Source organism: Pezoporus occidentalis, unplaced genomic scaffold (assembly GCF_034315485.1).
Source record: "Pezoporus occidentalis ecotype Australia unplaced genomic scaffold, CSIRO_AGI_Poc_V1 ctg62, whole genome shotgun sequence".
Lineage (NCBI taxonomy): Eukaryota > Metazoa > Chordata > Aves > Psittaciformes > Psittacidae > Pezoporus > Pezoporus occidentalis.
The window spans coordinates 2,106,763-2,128,992 of NW_026915966.1; the positions used below are offsets into that span (position 1 = coordinate 2,106,763).

Here is a 22,230-nt window from a genome sequence, read left to right on the forward strand (position 1 = left end):
ATGCTAATAAGATCACATGCTTATTACACAGCTGAATTTCTAAGTTTAAGACCTTGGGGGTGGAGAAGTATAAGAAACTAGAAAACAGAAATCTAACTAGTGTCAAACAAACAAAATAAAAGCCAGTTCTATTTAGATGTTCTTGGTTTTAGAGAATAACTTAAAAGTTACAAGTGTATTTACCCTATAATGTCTTACAATCAATCTGTATTACCAAGCAAGAAGCCTACAAATAGTCAATTACATATTTCTGACTGTTTCTTTTGGCAAACAGCTTTTGTTTCTGCAGCAACATGCTTTGGAATTCATGCTGTTCCTTAAATCCGAGGCTTTTAAACATGCTTCCTTCTTCCTTTTTTACTGCAAGGCAGGACACCACTCACCTACTTCAGAGTGCTGCAGAACCAGGGAAGTATGCAGCTGCTAGTATTTTTGCAGTGAGTGACACAGAAATATAATAGTGATATTTATGTGGTTTATATTGGGTGGAGGGGACAAATGAGTTTCTTGCTTATTTCACTTTATTATTGATACAAGCAATCTTTTGCCTCCTATCACTCAGAAGGGCTTCACATTCAGTTTCTGGAGAAGCCAGTTGCTTATAAAAGCTGACAAATGCTTCTATATGTATCTCTTCCCTCCCAGGAGCCTCAGGCAGCTGCCTTTTTGCCTCGAGAACATGTGATACTGCTTCCTCTATTTCATTCAAATCCAGCAGCTGGTACCCCATGACTCATAAGCCAATTCATCCTTGCAGTTCCTCATAGCCTTTTCCCATTAAGATAGTTAAAGAAAAATTACAGAGCAGTTTTGTATTTTCTACTACTTCAAGCCTGTTAAGTCTATAGCATGGACTCTGAGGTTCTGGGGTTTTGTTGTTGTCAGCTTGGATTCTTCCCCCTCATCTCCAAATAGTTCCCTCTGGATTGTTACAAACCCACTGCTCAGTACTTGAGTCACTGTTCACCAACAGTGGTGCTCAGAACAGTGGAACAAACTCATACCAGGTTATGGGTTTATTATAAGCTTTTTATGAGTTACGGTCTTGCACAAACACTCTGGGATAGCTAGATTCTTACTAGAAATTAAAACCAAAAACTGAGGACGTCATTCAGAAAGAACCACATTCCTGTGCAACTGAGAGAGGGCCATAGAATGGCTTAGGTTGGAAGGGTCCTTAAAGATCATCTAGTGCCAGTCCCCCTGCCATGCACAGGGGCACCTTTGAATATGTGACTTGTAGATAAAACTATAAGTTTATTTAGGCAAAGAGAATTTAAGAAATTAAGCTAAACTCCAGATGCCTGCAGTTCACACATTGTCCCCCAAGATAACATGAGCAGTTGCTCTAATAGATTGAACAGAAACAACGTTCACATGCAAATGATACCTAACCGGACCAGAAACACAACAGATTTTTCCAATGTCCCCTATTATCCATACCAGTAAAATCAGTCGACATTTCAGGAGAATCACTCAATATTTCAAGTGAATTAGAAACTTTCCTCCACAAATTTTCCAAACCCAAGCCTTCAGCCAACACACGATTCAGAGAAACTAATTCCCTTCACATTAATCTTGTACGATCATCACTGTTATTTTTATTCTTCGCCTATTTTTATCGCAATTAACATCACACAAAGTAAGAAAACATCAACACTCTTACTCAACCGGCACCCACCAGCCTGGCCACCATCTTGAATGCGGGCAGCGAGCCGCCATCTTGGGCGAGGTTCTCCTTGCTCCACTCACACACAAGGCCCAAGGGAAGCACCCCGGGCGAAGGCCGATTTATCCGCTTTGCCCTCATCCAAAATGGCCACTGGCGCTTCCGATCCTCCTTAAGGCGGGCGGCGCGCCGGCGCGCCTGAGCTTGCTCTAAAACTGCTTTATGGTTTGGGGCAGCAGCAGGAAGCGGAGCCGTCCGGGTGCTCCATTCAAAGGGCGTCCATGCGGGTGTGCTGCCGCGCGGCCCGGGCAGGTACCGCCGGCGGGGGTGCTGAGGGGGGCGAAGGGGTCCGCCCGCCCCGGGGCGGGCTGAGGGGTAGCCTGGCTGGTGGGGTCTGTCACAAGGAGATGCGGTAATGGGGGCTGTGGAGAGCCGCGCTGCATCACCCCAACAGGGAGCCATCGGCTGCCCCCCTGGTGTGCTGAGGAGAGCACCGGAGGGGTGGGCTGCGGGAGCGGCTGCCCCCTCGGCCTGGCTGGGATGCGGCTCGTACGGGCGAGCCTCAGCCGAGGGTCCCGGTTTGTCCCTTGCGGGGGTTAAGCCCGAGGTTCGCTCTGGATTTGGCAGCACGGTGCAGGCACTGTGAGTACCCGGGGGTGCGGAGACCTGTGAGGGCACGGCTCTCGCTGCGGGGAGGCGGGTGTGGAAAGCCCCGTGCATCGTCCTGACGTGGTGGGTGCTTGTAGGGAAGCTGTCAAGGTACTCGTTTGGGTGCTTTTGCTAAATCATCATCAATCGGGGGCTCGGAGGAAGTGTGTGAATGTTTGGTTTGGCGTTGAAGAGCAGTGCAGTGTCACACCAAATAAAGTCAAGTGAAGTTAGCAGCCCCCAGATACCTAAAAATACCTAAATACTGTAAAATTGGCTGGTAGAATTTATGCGTTCACTTAAAGGTGCGTTTGTGACTTATTTTAAGTGTAACTTTTCAGAAGGTGCTTTGAACAACCTGCTCTAAGTGGAAGGTGTCCCTCTCCATGGCAGGGGTTGGAACTGGATGAGGTTTAAAGGCCCCTTCCAACCCAAACCAGTCTGGGATTCTATGATTTTTATCCCCTGAGGCACCTTCTGTGCAAGCAGCAGCCTCTGCGAGATGATGCCGTTGACTTTGAGGGGCCAACTTTAAGCCAATATTGGCATTTGCATGATTGCACTTTGCTGAATGAATTTGGGGAAGAGATGTTATATCAACGTTTGCATTAATGGATTTATTTGGCATGCAAATTGTGTTTTAAGTAGGATGTGTTGTTCCTGAAATACTCCCAGATTTCTGCAGTGATCTTATTTGATAACTTGTTGATGGATTTTTAGGTTGCAGGCAGGAGAAGGCTTTGTATGGGCGGAAATATTTTCCAGTATATTGAGGTCAACTTCAGGAATCATTTGGTAATTAAAGCCTGATGCTTGGCATCCGGAGGAGATGGAGTGTGTCTTATGTTATAAGTGGTTTTTGTCTCTTTCGGTTTCAGATTCTCTCGGATGTGTTGCTATGGGATTAAAATAAAGTCATCTGTGCTTTTTATTTAGCTGAAAAGACTGGGCTAAGTTTGATTTATTAAATGGAAGAAAAAGAAAATCCCCTGGAACTTTATATCTAAACTAGGTGGTCAGTACAGAGTTGCAGAGTGTCATGTAGGATCTAAGAACAGCAAGGTCACTGGAGGAATAAAATGTTCTTACCCTGGACATCTTTTATAGTCTAGATTAAGACTTGGTAAGTCTTGAAAAATGTTGGGAATGGAGTGTTGGAGTCAGCAGTCATTTTGAAGTCTCACTTGTGATTTTTTTCTGTCCAGCCAGGTTTCATGAGTCAGTCTGGACTGCCGGGAGCATTTTCTGAAGATGTACATGTTGGTTGAAAGCCGCACGAGTTCCTATCTTCATCTGAAGAGGTCCCCTGGCATCCGCTCTTGGTCTCTCTTTGTTGGTAAGACCCTAAGGTTCCTCAGTTTATTTCGGAGCTTGCCGTAAGGGAAGGGGATCATAATAAATTCCTCGAAGAGCTTCTAAGAAGAGATGCCTGTCTTTCAGGCATCTTTCTTTCAAGAAGAGGCATCACCACACTTTGAACTTTCCACTAGTGTAGCCACTGAATGAGTCTGTAGTCTTCTCTGCATGGTAGTTTCACTGTGAGAGTTTTTCACTCTGTCATCTGCAGAACCTCAGAGGCTCATGGAGAGAATTTTCAGGCAGTTCTGGAAGATCAGGAAAAGAAAGTTTATTATATATCATATAGCAGTGTAAATGTGAAGCTTCTGAAGGGGATGCGTACTTACACTGAGAAACATCTAGGCTTCAGAAATGGAAAAACCTGCAGTGCAGCAATGCTGTGGCTAGATCTTGTGTGTGATTAACAGCACTGTATGTAATAGGAAGTCAGACAGGATGTTGTGAAAGGCGTCTTAAAACACTACTGAAAATGCAGAAAGGAAAATGGACTTAGTACAACGTACTTAGGCTGCACTGAGAGAACTGGTGTGGAAAAGGTGGCATGTTGTGTTTTCCAACAGACCAGAGCTCATTGCAGTAACACTCCAACCTTGTCATTGCTTTCAATTATGTCATCTTGTCAGACTTGTCACTGAGACAAGATCTTTGCAGTTGCAGCAGCCCTCTGGGGTGCGAGGTACTCTTTCACTGCTTCCTCCTCAGTGGGAGAAAGGAGCTGGCAGCTTCTGACACAGCTTGATCACACAAGTTTTCTTTCAGCTCCACAGAGCACATAGAGGGGAAAAATAAACATTGCAGTGTTGGTCAGCACGCTGAGTTGTACTGCACTCGAGAGGAAGTGTGGTGTAATGGGTAGATTGAGATCCCTCTGATGTGCTGTTCCCAATTCTGTCACCACCTTTTTAATTCTGACCTCAGCCCATGTGCTTTTAGTGTGTTGCAGAACAGGAGGTTCAGAGCAAAAAAAACCCAAACTGACTCTTTCATATAGTGATGGATGTAGCAATCACATTTGTCCCTATTTTGAGAAGTGATGAATTCATGAATATTCATAATTTTATTGGGAAATTTTAGATGGTTTGAGCTGCTTGTTTGTCCTAACTCTCTCTCCTCTCATCCTAGGAATAGCCTCCATAGGTTTGGCTGCTGCTTATTATAGTGCAGGTAATGGCCTATAATTTTATTTTAAAGAATTGTTTCCTGTTGATCTGTTTTTCATGCTGATGTCTCATCTCTGCAGCTTCTGTCTCGCCTCAGAGGCAGTAGAGGTACCTATTGCATTTTGTGGTGTGAATATTAAAATCCAATACTAACTGTTGCCTGTGTGTGGCTTACCGTACTTCAGTGCTCTATTTCTTTCTTGGTCTCCCTTTCCATTTGCAAGAGTATTTTTAATGATGATATTTAGCACTCTGTGGCATTTTGTACTTTCAGTGTGTTTTGTAAATGTGATTAGCTGGTCCTCACAGCTCTCCTGGGAAGACATATAATGATTGTCTGCCACCATAATGAAATGATTACCTTGCCTTTGGTGGAAGTGCTCTGTTTCTCTGGAAACTGTTAAATCATCACTAGCAGAGATTACTCATACAAACACCTTTAGAGAGCAGACACTATTGCTTCACCCTGCACCCCCTGCAAGAGCAGGCTGCACTGAATGCCAGGTATCCTTCTGTTGATGGAATTTGTCCTGCAGGCTGTCCTGTGATTCTTTTGCTCCATCCTGTTGACATCAAAATTTAAAACTTAATAGTGTGTAGGAATATGCTACCAATATAATTAATGTATTATTATTTAAAGAGCAAAGTCCAGTGAAAGCTGCTTGAGACACCAGCTAGATCAGCCTTTTTTAAAGACATTGCAACAAAGGTTTCTGAAACAATACTCAGCAGCGTTCTACTGTCTTCAGTAAAAGCCTGAGTAAACAAATTGTTTAGGTTGCTACATGTTTTATGTCCATGTTTCCAGGACGTAAAATGCAGATGTTTGTTTGCCAAGGGGCTTGACTGCTTCCTTTTATGAATAAACGTTTGCCTCTCTTACCCTTGTTGTCTGCAGCACAAATATTTGATGGTTGACAGCAGGTTGAGAGTTTTGTAGATGCCTTTGCTTTTAGAGAAGAGAAAGATGTTTAGTGATGTTACAGCCTTGCCAGCAATACGTGTGCTTGGAGTCTTTGGAAAAATATGAATGTTTTTATCCTGGGAGAGAGCTGTTAAACATTTTACCTTACAACTAAAGGCACAAATGTTGCATCAGAGAAACCCTTTTTTCTTTTGCTGCATTTAAAGGGAGCATGTTGATCTTAAAACTGACTGCTTGAATACCAAAGAAGGACAAAAACCCTAAATTAGTGCTTTTTTTTGCATTGTTCAGACAGCTTGGCCTGGAAGCTCTTTTATATGGCTGGGTGTTTCTTTGTGGCAGCGCAGAATCTGGAGCAGTGGGAGGTAAGATGTTGAACTCGTGAAATATGAGGTTGTGCAAGTTTAGAAGCATTTGGCAGATGGTGATTCCAGCAGCTCTGTGCTCTTGCTCTGTTCAAACAGACAAGTTGTGCTTTTGGTTTTGGTGAAACCCTTTGGGGTTGCTATACTAGAATTAGAATTAGAGCAATAATTCTTTCACTACACAAGCATGAACATGAAAAGCTAAAAATAAGAGTTTTTTTATAAGGTGAGGGTTGCCGCAAACAGTTTTGTGGCCTTTTCTTCATCTTATATAGAAGAGACAGAAAAAATAGCACAGTTGGCTGCTAAAACATTATTTTGTGCTTACTTTCTTTCCAGCTAATGACAGAATGACCACTAAATAGGATAGATCTAACCTTCCAGAATACTCAGCTGTTTTCCACTGGGAAGAGAGTGTTTGTGAAGCTGATTTATCTGGTGGTTGATTTGTTGGGAGCTGGACTGAGAGCAATAACCCATCATGTAGGCTTGTCACCTTGCTGACCTGAGTTGTCATTAGAATAATCAACCCACAGATATGAGGCATCCTTTTTTCATTATCTGTCAGGGATGTTTTAAATCTGGTGTGAACCTGGCCATTATAGCACAACACTGGAATTTTGGTGGACTTAGTCACTATGTTAGTGAAAGGTGTAACTGGAACTTTCATTCACTGGGTGCTTATACTATAGGCCAAACGCGTTCACCATAAAGCTCATGGAGAAAGATCTCCAAGTTAGTGTTCAAATTTGATTCCAGGCAATGTTCTTATTACATAAGGAAGGTGTCAGGAGGGACAATGAAACCAGCTTCAATTTCCTTCTAGAGGTAACACAGGAGATATGCTGAAGTCTGTTAAAACCAAGAGCAAGGCTGTGGTTTTCAGTCTAATTGAGGAATGTCTCTAAAATAGCTATGTACTTTTCTGTTTCCAAGATTATTTTCACATATAGCTGTTATTGTTTTACTTTGAAGCATAGCTGCTGCTGGTGTTTTTAAGAATATCTTGACTTCTTTATTTTTCATTTTTACAGGAAGCTGTATTTGATAAGAACAGGGGAACTGTGTGCTTAAAAACATTCAATCTTTACAAAAAAATACTGACCTTCTCCAAAGGAGGCCATGAACAAGGTGAGAAAGCAGTATGTGGTAGCAAGTGTGATGAGCAGACAGAAGAAATGCATACATGTCTCTTCAGTAAGCTGCTCTGGAGTTCTGTACTCAAATTAGTCACATCTGTTTCCAGATCTGCTTTGTTCATAAGCAGCAGATGTTATCATAAGCCTGTGTGGACCCAAATGCTTTTTCAGGTTAGGGTGCTGAATGCATCCTGTTATTTTAATCCAAGGCTTCCACATTGCTTTCCATAATAGTCTTAGCCATTCCTTTGGGATGTTAATGTGCAGGTTTGCTTTTCCCTTGGCTAGCCTGCTTTGCAGGTGGGTCTGGTGGAAAAACTTAAAATTTGGATCTAGGAATTGAGATTTCTGTCATCTGATCTGGTTTTGATAGCAGACAAATCTTTAGAGATCATATGCAAGCAGTCATGTTATATCCTGCAGGTATAAAATATGCATTTAAAACATCATATTAAGTAGGTTCAGCTTAATGCAGTATCTTCTCTTGAGCTTCCTGTTGGAGTAACATATGTTGAAGTCTAATGTGTGTGACTTGGTTGAGTCACTGTGAGACAGGAGCTCCATTGCAAACTGAAGTAAGATCTTCTTCAGTGTCAGATTTTTTTGATCCTACTTGCTAGTCTAAATCAAACCAACTCTCAGAAAACTGGCAAAATTTGCAGTGTCCGTAACCTGAATTGGCTTTTAAACTAAGAGATGGAAGATAAGAGATGGGGAAAAAAGGATGTTTAATGTTTCTGAACTTTTCTTTAGGGTATATTTTTCTTTAGGGTATGCTTTTAAGTATATCTCTTCCTGAGAGGTTATTTGGTAATATGTTTCAAGTACCATTAATGTAGGGATGCAGAGATCAGCAGATGCTCTTCACAGTTAAATATTCCAGTATTTGTTCAGCCTCAGTAAACTGAATGCATATTTACCTGCTCTGTATAGAAACATGGTTAAACTGTCATCAAAATGGGAAGCATAGGTAATAAACTAATGGTCTCCAGTTCCTGAGAGGCAGTATATCTTGTTCTAGGGTCTATACTAGCTAATATGTGCTGTAGCATCTCCTGATGCTGATATGTGTGATAGCAGTGTTTGTTTTGCCTGAATAGATCAGCAATTGCTTGCTCTTGCAGGACTGCCCTGGTTGTATGAGATCAGAGCAATAGCACTCAAGAGCATGTAGTCCCAGTGGTGCAACTTGCTAGCAGCAGTGCTGAGGACTTACTGTCATGCTGATAGACTATTTTGTTTTCCACATGTGTTTACAGTAGTGGCTGCACTGAATGAGATCCGAGATGTGAACGTGGAAGAGGAGACGGTGCGGTATTTCGGGAAGGGCTACGTCGTTGTGCTCCGCTTTGGCACTGGATTCTCACACCCACTGACTCAGAGCGCAGTGTTGGGCTGCAGAAGGTGCGCTGGGGACTTTTCTTTAATGGGAATGTGTGAGGTGGGAAGTACCAGTCACATGGGTCAGTAATTGCCAGCTAATGAGACTCATCTAGCTCAGTTTTCATACTTGCTGATGTGACTTTGCGTTATTCAATTCTAACTTTTTTAAACCCTTTAATGCTTTCAGTTGCAGACTTTTGGGTACCACTGTCTCCCATCAGGAGACTGATTGTATTTAGATATCCAAGATCCCTCTGGTGCTGCATGTCTGCTGCAGCTAACCTCACTACCTCAGCTGTGCAGTTGCAGAGGGGATTAATTCTCTTCAATTCTATTCAGTGTATTTATCAGTTAACATAGAATTTATTTTAAGTATTGATAATAGGAATCTTGCAGCAGGAGCTGTGGGGAAAAGGATTGATTTGTTCTGATATGGAAGTAATGGTGTGGCTTGATATGCCTTCACTATTGAGATTATGTCAGTCATGCTTTATGTCGTATGTTGACTGTCCCTTCAAGCAGTTACTCTCAGGAATTAGCATGCCTGTTCTTGTTTTGTCTACAACACAGTTCCACTAACTTTTACATTGTTTCTTCTATTCCACAGTGATGTGGAAGCCATTGCCAAACTCATTACTAGTTTTCTGGAACTGGACAGAGTAGAGAGCCAACAAGATCTCTCTCAGAGCAGCGAAACAGAGGCTAGTGATGCAGATGAACCACAGGATACCTATTAATAGTCATCATGAGCTGAAGAAAACAGAGGCTTTTGAACATCTGGAAAATATACTGATTTTTCTTCAGGAAAAAAAAAATCCCTCAACTTTGACCTGGGCATTTCTCTACATGTGCATTTACAATGGGAGGAATCTGTCTTAGGGGTACCTCATTAGTGCTAAACTGCTTTGAGATCTGCACTCCCAGTACTGCTGTTGGAGAGTCCAAAGCAAATTGTGTTTTATGTGCTCCTTTGCCTTAGTTCCTGCTCATGGACACTGCTGGCTTTTGAGCTCAAACTTGTCTAGGAGTAATTTATTAATGGGTTGGTTTGAAATCATGTATTACTTTCCCACTGATGAAGTGGAGATGCAGATGTAAACTTTGACTTAGTGCAAACATCTGCTGCAGGTACAGTACATGAAATGTAGAAGAGCTGAATTTGTAACTCATAACACAGTGCTGTGAGGTTGATACTGAAATGTTGCAGATGACTGAATGTATTGCTGAATTGGTTTTAGGCAGCTTCATATATGCAGTTAGGTGATGCAGAATAGTGGCACTTTCATAGTCTCTACTACTGACTTGCTATTAGATACTAGTGGAAATTAAAGTCTGAGTGATTGTCTTGGAATTGGAAACATCAGTTTGACCTTGTTACATTCTCTCTTCTGCACTTTCCAAGGAGCTGCAAATAGGAAACAAAAAATGATCATGGTGATGTTTCAACATCTTCAGGATGTTGTAGCTTAATCCTGTTTTACTTCTCTTCTGGGCGTAGTCTAGCCCAAGGCAGAATAACCTTTTTCTAAACTTAAACATTTACTATTTTAGCTGTGTATTTAGAAAGGAAGAACACATCTGTTACTTGAGGGAGGGAAGAAACTGATGTGAAACATGATCTAGTTTTGTTTAGTATTTGCCCACTTGAAATGATACCAGTATTATTTTTTTTATGATAGCTGGGATAGATTTAATGTTTGTTTTGCACCCCTGTTTTGCTCCAGGTGTGTAGTGTCTTCTCTTCTGACCAGCGGTTTCACAAGTAGATAAAATACAAATCTTCCAAGATACTTTTTGAAGTTAAAGCTACCTCTGTTAGTCCACATCTTCTGTCTAGAGCTAAAACTTCACCATGCCTATATCAACATGTCAGTACAAGAAGAAAGGAACCTTCTGCAAAGAACTGAAGGTTCCTTCAGCATGCTGAAACTGGTGGTACTAAAGTTCACTAGGTTTTATTTAGGAATTGTGGGATCTTAAGACCTGAATTAGAAAATACTTACATGGTTACTTCTAGGAGATCTGAATGAGGTACAAGGTAACTGCATGGTCTGACTTCATGTTTGGCCTGCGCAAATGTCTTTGGGCAGCAGTTTCTTCAGAGCTTAAAAGAACTGAGTTCTTGTTTCTAAGCACTCTACCTCTATGGAAGAAAAAGCTATGAAAAGTTTTCAGCAGAAGCTATGTCCTGTCAGCTATAGTTTTATAGTGTTTCAGCTATATCTGAAACTAAGGGCATGCTTATCTGACCAAAGAACAGGTGGTACCAAGAATTCATGTCCAGGTACTTAGAGCTAGTATGTCAGCTGTGAGAAAAAGATGCTCTTACTGCCAGTTTGAATGGGTAATAAAAGTGAAACAGGAATTCTCCATTTAAATCCACTGTGAAATATACCCTAAGTATGTATATACATCCTTGCCTTAGAGAGGAGAATGAGATTGGAAATACGGAGCTTTTGAACTACAGTGTAGAATGAGAATATTGGATTTTATAAGGACTTCCAGTAAGAAATAGTGAAGAAACTAGAGTATTTAATGGCATAATATAAGCAAAAGGGCTCAACCTGCAGATAACCACTGCTTTGAGCAGGGGCATTTAGAGGGAGTACATTGTAGAGATGTGCAGTGCACTTAAATTCTGAGCCTGCAGATTTGATCATGGATGAAAGTGACAAAACTACCCACGTTTGATCGTGGCTATACTGGGTTTCTTCTGTATTTCCATGAGAGCTAACATTCTGTGGAAGATAGAAACCACCATTGTTTTCCAGTTAAAAATCTGCTTTAGAAAGGTATTTCTATTGATCTAAACCTGTGCTGCATTGTGTGCCCTGCTGCTGCTGAGCTCTTTTGTGCATCTTGTGTTAGTAATGTATATACTTATGGACTATGCAAAAACTAAAACAGTGTAAGGAAAATTCTGAATCCCTGGAAAGGGGGATGACCTATAGCAAGATAGAACATTGCTTGAAGTACATCTGAGTAGTAAGTTGCATTTTGAGTTGATGTCCAGTGATCATCTCTGAAGATGTTCTGTAGTGTCCCCCTCACACCTCAGTCCTCTGATTGGTGGTAGGCAGGAGAGGGGTGCCTGCTGGCATGCACTGTGTTGAGGAGTATTTTGACTCCTCAGCCTGTCACTTGACACAGCTGATGTAATCCTCTCTTCCACTTTGCTGTGGCAGCTCTGTTGCTGTACAAACTGCCAGTTTCAACTGGGAACCCGAGTTCTATACATGAAGGGAGACTGAGTAAAGTCTTCGAATGCTGAAGGTTCTGCCTGTGGGCTGTATGTAGGGCACTGCTGGCTGATGAATGTAACTAGGAGCAGGTTAAGAATGTCTTGTCTTGGTAATTGGATGATGCTTTATGTGTATGTGTATCACAGGCTGATGTGTTTTCTCTTGATCCAGGTTTTGAGCTTCCTGTCTTCAAAAGCCTTGTTTCTTATAGTTAGAACAGCCAGATTTTCATGTTTTGCAATAACTCTGTGCATGGAAAATTAACTTGCAAATTGCCATTAATGTGGATTTGGTTACGGCGATGCCTGTGGACTCCTCAAGTTGAAGGAACTGCTGAGAGCAGCAGATGCTAACCCAGAACAAGTTCTTTTCTTACCTCTGTCCACTAGTCCTCTCTGATCTTGCCACTCCACTATTTTGCTGAAGGCTTTTTTGGATGCTTTTCCTCAATTCTTTTGGGCCTAGCAAATAAAAAGGCCCAGTAAACATAGCCTTATGTGTGCCTGGTGTAAGGTGGCTTGTACTAAACGGAATGATGGGAATGACTAGTTTGGATTAGGAAAATTACAAACTCCTAGAAGAATATTACAGGGATGTATTCACTTTTTGCTTCTCAGGCTGCCTGGTAGCTAGAGCCTGGACAGCTGTAGATCATATGACTTATAAATGACTTGAAAACCTATGTAATGGCCCTTAGGTTAGATCTAAAGCTCTGGCCCATAAAACTTACACTTTCTCTTCTATCCTTTAATATAACTGTATGGGAAGTGCCACTTAGCACATGCTTCATCTTCAGCTTGAAGAGCGCATTTGGAGTTTCTTGCATGCATGTGGTCGGGTGGATCATGGCCTTAGACTGCATGTTCTACAGAGGGAAAAGCTGTATTTAAGCTAGAATCTAATATGCTGGTATTTCACAAATTGAGGTATTCCAGTAAGTGGGATCAATTCCTCAAAGGAAATGGAAGTATTTATCCTGTATCACTGATATCTGCCTCTTGTGCTGTATTTATGAAGTTACACATACACCAAAAACTAAGCTGCCTTACATAGTAAATCATGCTAGTTCTAACACTGTAGCAGACTGCTGAGAGGCAAAAATGTTAGGAAAATGTTTAGAATACTTCAAAATTGCAGGGCCTTCTATAGTGTCTTTTTATAAAAACCTGTGCATTGAGAAAATCAACTTTGATAATTTTTGTGTCACTGTAGCATTTTAGATTGTTTTTTTTATTAAAATGGACTAAAATATTAATGGCTGTCTGAATTACTGCTTGGCACAGAGTTACAGAAGGAGACAGTGGCTGGAGGACGGGGTAAAGGAAGCCCAAATACCTAGCTCTTTACTGACTCCGTTTTCACTTTTGCAGCAGTCCAGCTTTCAATTTCATCTAAGCTGATATATCCAACTCTCCACAGGTGAATGTATTTCTATTCCCCTCCTTTAAACCAAACCAACATGCCACATGCAAAAAAAAAAAAAGGAAGTTTCCACAAACTTCTTGAGTATCAAAGGATTTATTAAAGTAAAATAAATTAAGATCTTGTTTAGTTCAAGGTATGTGGCTTTGGTAATTACGGTTTACATAGCCATTGATTCTATAGCTAAAAATCTGCATATGGACTTAACTCCTGTAGCTGTCATTAAATAAGTTAGATTTGTCTCATGCTGTACTTGTACATCCTGTAGCTAGAGCTGTGGTCTTTAGAATAGATTGTTCCAAGTAGATGTCAATACCTGTGCTTCCAAAATAAGACTTTCAAGAAAGCAATAAATGAAGCAAACAGGAATATTCTGAATACTCATGGTAAAGTAGCATACTTACTTAACTACCAGGCTTTTGAACTGATTTTCCATTGTGGTGATTATCTGAATGCTGTAGTTAAGTCCAGAAAATATATTGCTATACACGATTACAAGTTCAACATTAAAGCAGAATGTAACATAACAGCATTTCCCCCTCATATTCAGTAGACTTCAGCCATGCTTCAAGCGTGAATGAGTCTGCAGTCTCTCAGGTGAAATGGATATCTTAAAGTGACTGGGATGGTGCTTTTCTGTGGTGTTGGGATGATGCTTAGCTTTGATGCTTTGGTAAGTTTAGAAGACCAGCATGTTAAGGCAGCTTTCCCTCACAGCCAGGTGTCACTGTCACTGCTGGTAACAAGCTCCTTTTCCAGAGCTCCCTGTTGCTCTGTACTATGATAGTGCATCTCTTACATCTGCTGTAGCCTCGTGAGCAGATCAACAGCAGTTCCTTGCTCAGACTTCTGCAAAAGGCTGGAGGTCAGTTTCCTGATCTCAAGTTCACCAAAGCTGGATTCAAAACTGATGTTTCATGTATTTCAAAGAATGGAAAAGTCCAAAACAGAATCTGGAACAAATCAACTGCTACATGCTATGGAAGGGCTTGTCATGATGGCATGGTAGGACATTTCAATGCAGCTGAAAGACTGAGTCACAGTACAGAATGTAAGGACCCAAAGCATGTCTGAAGTATCCTAAATCTTGCATTTTCTAGAAACTGTAAAAGGAGAACACATTGGCTACTGACTAGAGTAGAACTCATAGAACTCTTCCAGGTCATTGTTATGTAAGAAAGTCTTACTACTACTAATAGTGGAATTGGAAGAAACTGGGTTTTTCTCCTGCCTTGTAAAAGAGCCAAGTTGTGACTCTTGTGCTCTTTTATGCAAGGGGAGCAAATCTCCTTCACAGGGCAGGTGATTCAAGGCTCAGCAATGCATTAAGACAGGAAAATTAAAACAGAGCTGCAGCCTAATACACTACCAAGTTCTTTGATGCCTTCAGGTCACTTTCATCATAGTTCTTGCTTCAACTCTCAAGATGACAAACTAGCTCAGTGACTAGCTGCTGATCTCTACTAGTTGTGTTTTCCCATGGAGTAAGACAGACTCACTGATGTGTCCCTAATTTTGTGCCTTTATCGCTTCGTCTAAATCATCCACCACTTGCTGCAGCTTCTGGAGGCTGGGGTAGACATTCTCCTCCATCCACTCCTCTACAGTACATTTGTGGAAGACTTGCTCCATGGCTGCTTGGAGGTCTTGCACCACACCATTCCACTTGGAGAGAAGACTAAGCAGGAATCATAAGAGAGAAACAATCACATTTGCAGGTGAGCTCTGCCCCAAGGGAGGCTTGGCTTACTGGACCTTCTAAAGGGAGTACAGGCCTTAAAATGCCTTAACAGGAAAGGAGCATCTATTAAAAGAGCTCGAAGGACTTGACTTTGTGCAGATGCACAAGGTTTGTGTTTTGAGTACCATTAATCTTGGCGCTTCCTGTAAGCAATGACTTTTTCAGTACTGAAATATGAACTCAAAGCATTAGACGCATTTTAAGTCTAACTAAAACTTACTGTGAGACTTGGGAATTTAATTCTGTTTTCTAATCAGGAAGAGTGGATGCAGCTGGGTATTCACCTTACCACAGCAAAAAAAATAAGTACTAATTACGTATTCAGCACAAACCAGCATGATGCCTAGGACAAGCTCTGGAAAGCTCATAGTGGCAGGGAGCAAGGTGGAGTGGTCTGGCTTTGTTTCCCCTGCCTGGAACCTGGCCCACAGGGAGCTCCTGCATGGAGGTGAGTAACTGCTGTAAGAGGCAGCAGGTCTGTACAGGAGTAACTCCATGGACAAGTTAGAGTTTGTCAGAGACCAATTTCGTTCTTGTATTCAAAATATTTTTTCAGTGGAAGACAAACATGCTTAAAACCGTAACATGAATACTTCATGCTGTTTGGTTTCCACTGATGCTTCTGTAACAGTTCAGAAGGCAAGGACTCAAAACTGTATGTACCTGAATGCCAAAATATGACAGATTTTGTTTCCCCTATAATGCAAAGTCAGTGGTGTTACCTTACTGCATCTGGCTGAAAGTGATGCATTATTATGGGATGGATAATCTTCCTTTTCCTGTGGTAGGGGCTGAACCAGCCTGTGACATACCTGAAAACAGATGTTAGCATGAGCAGGTTTTGACACAGCAGCAATGCACCCGTCTGTAGGCTGACAGGGAGGTGATAGGGCTTTAGCTGAACTACTTCTGCATAAGCAGAGACAATGCTTATGGAGTAAGTAAACTGAAGTCTTTGTATCAGGGTTGTAAAAGACTGTTCTTGGCAGATAAGAATAACTGATCATGTGTTGCAATTTAAGTTTTATTTCAAGCTCCATTTTTTGTAACCACACCATTAAAAAGAATTTTAACTTTAAATAACAGCTGTAATTCAGGGAAGAACTAGTTTCTTGAGATAAGGCAGCACATACCATTTAGGAGTCCTGCTGAAATACTTCAAATTTGAATCAAAATGCTATGTTCTGCTGAGGTGTCAATACACAGGGATGCAATGCCTGAAACAGAGCTTCATGTTTAAATCACTTTGCTGGAGTTATGCCCTGTCTTGAGAGGATACAGCTCCAACACTCCTGCAGACAGCAGAGAATCAACATAAATCTCATTACCTGTTCCTTTCAAGAAGTTCATCCACTGATGACTTGAGGTAGAAACTAATTTCGGTCACAAGCATGAGGATATTGCTCCCAGGAAAGGTTCCCAGACTTGTGCTGCCCAAAAAAGATCCATGAGTTTCTGAACTCACCACACCATGAGAAGCATCCGAATCCTACAGCTGGAATTTTACCTCATGAAAGTATCAATCTCCAGGTTAGACATTCCCAGGAGCTCTTCCACATTTTCTTTAACCTTGTCAGAATAACCACCTGGCAGAAGACAGTGGAAATACATAAAGGAGCTTAAATAACCAGAATCTTCATGAAAGGGCTTTTCAGGAGTACTCTACATTGGCTTAGTTCTCCTTGGGTGAAGATGTTTTTTAGAAGGTAAAACAGAGACAGAAGAAGGGGTGGGAGGAGTAAGCTGTGTTTCACACAGTTGCCTCATACTAGGTAAAGCGCTTCCTAGCTATGAGCACTGCATATTTTTAGTGCCTTAGTTAAAAACCAGTAGGTTGTGGTTTTTTTTAGGTTGAAAATAAGAAATGCAGTTAAGACAAAAGTTCTGTTGGCAACTGCCTGTGAAGAAACCAGAAACTAAAGGAAGTATTTTACTTGACAGTGTACTTCCTAGATGGAACTGGATTAGTTACAATGACTTTTACATGTAAACAAGATCTAAATCTCATTTAGTCTCATTAATCTAATTTATATCTAAAAGCACCTCATTTGTATAGCAATTGTGCTTCAAAGTTCTGAAAGCAATTCAGCTGCCTAAATTATTTTTAGTAGGAGCATGAAGAAGTTTGTGACCCTTTGCAGGTGAGAACATAATAAATGATTAGTATACTATGGCTATCTTTAAATAGCTAAGCTAAGAGCTTTCTCTGCTTCCATATCACAAACATGCAACATGTGTCATTTATTGTTCATAATGCAGACCATGATCAGATAGTCAAACCACCTCGAAAGATAAGCCTGTGTCAACCTTGGGGCAGTGTCACTTCACCCTTGTGCTAGGCATAAGCTGAGAGAATAAAGTTGCCATTGTACCATTCTTTAGTGTTTGCAGACATACAGCCAAGCATGGAATTGCCACTGGGAGAAGCTCACACAAAACAGAGAAGTGATCATACCTAGATAAGAAAACATTAATTAATTAGGCATTCTATGGTTAGAACACACTAAACAAGTGGGAATTCCTAATATTTCAATCACTAAAATTCTAAGAGCTCTAGAAACATTGATTTCTGTCTCCAAGAAGGAACCTTCTATCTCTGAAACACCAAGTGTTCTTATTTTACTAACAAGAACTGCTCCAAACCAATTTATTTTCTCAAGCCAAATTAGGAATAGAAATTGGAATTACAGCTCTCTGGTATACTTTCAGATCTCCTGACTTGCATAAACTCCTTTTTCTCCTTCATTGAATTAACAAGTTTTTCTCTCTTATGCAACTTCATTCTATTTTAATCCACATTAGATGTTTAGGTATACACCGTGTATTAACTATGCTGTCTATAAGCAGTTTAAGGTGGCACAAAGTACATTCAAGCCTTCAGATTGAATCTGCTGTTGTTGGTGTCTGCCAAAACAATCACTCCCGCTGACTAATGCTGTACTGGTTAGCTGGAACTCTGAGATCCACCCTTTGTAGACAGTGGCTAAAGTCCAGCACTAACCAACAGCAAGGACTGCAGGGTTGCAAAGTTCCCTTCTAAATCCCCAACCTCCTTGGACCTCTTAAGGAGTTTTTGGGTGGAAGTTTGCTTCCAAGTGATCCTTAGAACCATTTAAAAGGATGTTCCTTACCTCTGCCAGCCGGTCAGTGCGATACCTTCGAGGACATCTGCAGGGCTTTTGCGTGCCACTTTCAGCCACTGAAGATGGTTTTTTAAGTGGTGTCCAATAAGGATTAGAGACTGATTCACTCCTGTAGCTCCTTTAAAAGCACTAGCAAACCACACCTTGGAGAAGCCACATCTACGATACTTCTCTATGAGATGCACTGCAGTAAGACACAAAAGAACACTTACAGGACAAGTTTTTCCCTGTTTTCAGCCTTGACTTGTAATGTTCCGGTTAAAGGGGACGCAGGGCCAGTTATAACAGGCTTGTCCCACCAAGTTTTGAGCATCAGCAAGGAGGGAGATTTGACATCTTCTCTAAGCAACCTGCTCTGGTGACTGCCCTCCTGGTTTCATGTGCCTGGCTACTATATTCCATTCCCCTGAATTGCTAAATTGGCTGCAATGCCACGAACTGTACGCATGTAATGAGAATGCACATCATCTGACAACTGATTGTTGAAAGAAAATAAATAGTAGCAACTATTAGGAGAAACCAAGCAAGGGCTATGTTTATGATATTAAAGCATCAGAATTACTTCTATGCAGCTCAGCAGAGATGTACAAACCTTTGCCTTCCACATCCAGGTCTGCTGCGTAGTCCCAGATCATCGGCTGCACAAGCTGTGGCACCCCAGATTCTGAAAGAAAGTTAAGTCACTGAAAACAGCCAGTTAAAAGCGAGAACTAGGTATGTATTACTGGTGTATCAGCACATGACTGAATGAACTATGGCTTGTCACCAGGACCCTTCAATTACAGCTGAAGTGCCCCTGGCCTTTATTCAGCCTGGCCGGAATTTGGACATGTGATTTTCATGTGCCAGGGGCCACTAAGTCCTCAGATGTTTTGAAGTCACTAATATGGATCGGCAGTGACAATTCATGGGAGAGCCTCATCATCCCAAACTCATCTCATTCTTAGTCCCTTGCATCTATCTGTATACCTGCTGGTTGAACTAGCCGAGCTACAAACTGTACACACAAGATTTCAGCTAAATTCAAAGGAAGTATTCAGCCTTTAAGTCAAAGATTGTCTGAGCTGTGTTTGCACAGAACTTCACTTTTCAAGATGCCTTTAAAGTACAAGTAAAGATACAGATTTAGTTTCAAATCTTATAATAATCAACCCCTGACTAGTTTTAAACATGAGAAACCAACCCCTAGAGAAACTGCAGTAAACTGCACAGAAACTCAGTATTTTAACTGCATCCCTTTTAGCTTGTTTAGTCTGGTTTTGCCTGTGGCAGTAGAGTGCACTTTCCTAGAAGCTGTGCTGCGTTTGTGGAAACTCCATGAATCTCATTTGCATTTTTTGGGATCACTTCCCAATGTTACAGCCATGAACAGGTCAGTCACTGCTGGAGGAGCTGCACAGCTCCTCTGGTATTGTCTAAACCTGTTTAGAGCAGACATGTAAGGTGGCTCTGAAAATGCTGGGACTCCATCTGTGCTGGGGCTCCTCACAGTTTAGCAGTAGTTTCCTATTTTTCAAGCAGCAAGACTCATGATGTCAAGTTCTTGGAGCTATCCCACAGTTCTGTATCAGAGTTCCTCATGATGTGCACTGTGATCACATACACTGTCAAAGATGCTTACAGGGTTGCAGCTTCTCTGTGGGAACCAGATGCTGCACATCTAACATGAGCAACAATTAACATGAGCAGATGGTGAGAGGCACAGAAATTTAGACTGAGATCACAAATGCTAATAGTTTTGGGGTTTTTAATGTATAAAGAAAGCAGAATTGATGGCAACCGCTGTGTTTTCATTTGTCACTGTGTATTACCAGCTGCAAAACTAAAGTATATGTGTTGAGACTTACCTACTGTAATGCAGAAAGTCTGTGATGTAGCCAAGACTGAGTGTCTCTTCTCTCTAGTCTGTCACTGTGCCCTATCTCAGCTATTCTCAGATGTGTTGTTTTAACTGGTTGTGTGAGCATTTTCTGTATGCTACAAAACCTGCCTCACCCCATCAATGGCCACACACCTGCCAGTGTCTCCTCACTTATCCCTCGGAGCATGTCATCCCACACGATGGGTGTCACAGTGGGGTAAGATGAGGCCACACAACTCGCTACTGCTTTTATGTGGGATAAGCACAGCTTCTCTGGAGTGTTGTCCTGTTGCTGCAGCCACTGCTTTGACTCCTCTCCTTCGCCGAGGTAGTAGACCTGAAACATGAAGCAAATAATCCTGACTTCGTGTACAGGAATAAGTGGAACAGTTTGACACAGTATCATGAAATCATACAGCATTCAAAACCTATTGCACAGATGTGACACATTGAGTGCATGTATTTAAAAGCATCTCTCAGTGTTGAAGACACTGCAAGCATTTCTATCAGTCTGCAGGAGACTGCAGCCATGACTAATGCATCATATAAGGCAACATAGAAACTAAAATATTTAAAGAATAATTAATGAATGCTGTGTTTGTCTTTGGGAGTAGCTTCCATCAGACTTAATCAGTTCAAATCTAGCAACCCTTAGGTCCTGAATTATATGAAATGAATCTCTTGTATTGGTGAAAGAGACTTCTCTATGTGAATCTAGAACTGACTTGGAGGCACGTCCAAGAGCAGCCCCAGCATCCTTGTCCTACACATAGAGTGGATTTGGGCCTCTTAAGCTGGATAAGCATTTAAACTGCCTGCTGGTTTAGAGCAGGTTTTATGTAAACTATGTTTATTCTACCTAAATAGGGTAGAGATGATGTCCTGTGCTACTGGAATTACTTATTCTCAAAAAGGCTTTTCTAGACAGGCTTGAGCTGGTGTTTTCCATCCCCAAAATCCTACCCCAATGTCACCACTGAAATGCAGAAGCCCTGGCCCTCACCATCATTCCTGACAAGGAAAGCATTCCTAGCTCAAGACAAGCCCCACCTCATCACATCCGATGTGAAACCATTTTATGTCTCCATGCAGTGCCATGACCTGGTCAATCATGGCTTTGACCAGTGCCCGCGACTCCTCCTTGTGCGGGTTGAGGGCGTTGGGAAAGGCCTTCACCTCCCGGAGATGAGCAAACTCTTTGTGCTTCAGCACAAACTGCAAGAGAAAGGAGAGCTCGGGGAACAACCGCAACGCGCAAGGGACAGCGGCGTCCCCCTGTGCCACCTGGGCTCTGCTAACACTGGTCCTGCTAAAACCTGGGGCTCGGCTGCCTGTGAGCTCGGGGCACAGCACGACTACAGGCAGGAGGGGCACGGCTGCTGCTTCGGGCTGTCGTGGGGGTCTCTGACCACGAAGCACCCTCCGGGGCGCAGGAAGCAGGGCGGGCAGTGCAGCATCACCCAGCCCAGTGCCCGCAGCGCCGGATGGCTGCAACGCAGGCAGTGATGGTGACTCCCCAGCAAAGCCGCCCCCCTCCGCCATCACCCTGCTCAGCCAGCCCCGCGCTCCCAGGGCTCTCAACCGCGCTGCCGGGGCCGGCGCTCACCTCCATGTGCCCGAAGGTCTGCACCAGCGGCACCACCTCCAGCCCCTGCGCTCTCGCCTGGCTCAGCACGGCCCGCACCTCCCCAGGGCTGCGGGAAGAGCGGGAGGTCAGGGCAGAGCCCGCGGTCGGGACCAGGATCGGGGCCCGCCCGTCGGTACCTGTATGCGTGCGGGGCCCGCAGCGGCCCCAGCGGCCCCGTGTACGGGAAGGTGTCCTCGTACTCCAGCAGCAGCCCGGTGGCGCCCAGGGCGCGAAGCAGCGGCAGCACCTGAGGGGCAGGAGGGGACAGCGGCGGGTGGTGCCGGGCCGGGCTCCCCCGAGCCCCACCGCCGGCTCCCCGCCTCACCTCCGCCAGGTACCCTGCGCGGGGAGCGGCGCCCTTCATGTCCAGGTGCACCAGGCGCCGCGGACCCGGCCCGCCCGCCGCCATGCCCGCCGCATGCCGCCGCTCCGCCCTCGATTGCTCCGGACTGCGCGTTGGACGCCGCACAGCCGGTCCGCATCGATTGCTTTGGCCTGCCGTCGCCGCCGCGGTACGCTGGTACAGAGCCCTCGGCCGCGGCTGTC

At 43.0% G+C, this 22,230-nt stretch overlaps 3 protein-coding genes across 5 annotated transcripts in view; 1 reads left to right on the top strand and 2 right to left on the bottom strand.

Annotated features, from left to right (window-relative positions):
• Positions 1–22,230, bottom strand: part of FOXK2 (forkhead box K2) — a 430,591-nt gene that overhangs the window by 101,563 nt on the left and 306,798 nt on the right. The gene's annotated exons all lie outside the window — the stretch shown is intronic.
• On the top strand, positions 1,787–12,271 carry LOC134174613 (cytochrome b-245 chaperone 1). Of its 3 annotated transcripts, none has more exons than XM_062639781.1 (7): positions 1,787–1,981; positions 3,527–3,653; positions 4,799–4,840; positions 6,053–6,126; positions 7,161–7,257; positions 8,525–8,669; positions 9,256–12,271. In XM_062639781.1, the coding sequence occupies exons 2-7, from the start codon at positions 3,569–3,571 to the stop codon at positions 9,383–9,385; spliced, it is 573 nt and encodes a 190-aa protein (XP_062495765.1). In that variant the 5' UTR covers positions 1,787–1,981; positions 3,527–3,568; the 3' UTR covers positions 9,386–12,271. The 3 variants fall into 3 exon arrangements, with proteins under 3 accessions (XP_062495765.1, XP_062495766.1, XP_062495763.1); XM_062639779.1 differs by having other exon boundaries at positions 1,788–1,981; positions 3,523–3,653; XM_062639782.1 differs by lacking the exon at positions 4,799–4,840 and having other exon boundaries at positions 3,523–3,653.
• Positions 13,390–22,177, bottom strand: HEXD (hexosaminidase D). Its single transcript, XM_062639765.1, has 12 exons — positions 22,010–22,177; positions 21,822–21,931; positions 21,664–21,751; positions 21,108–21,272; positions 20,211–20,394; positions 18,789–18,860; positions 18,185–18,380; positions 17,426–17,508; positions 16,561–16,639; positions 16,382–16,483; positions 15,776–15,865; positions 13,390–14,990 (listed from the first exon to the last, which is right to left on the bottom strand). Exons 1-12 carry the CDS (start codon positions 22,091–22,093, stop codon positions 14,822–14,824), a joined length of 1,422 nt encoding a protein of 473 aa, XP_062495749.1. The 5' UTR covers positions 22,094–22,177; the 3' UTR covers positions 13,390–14,821.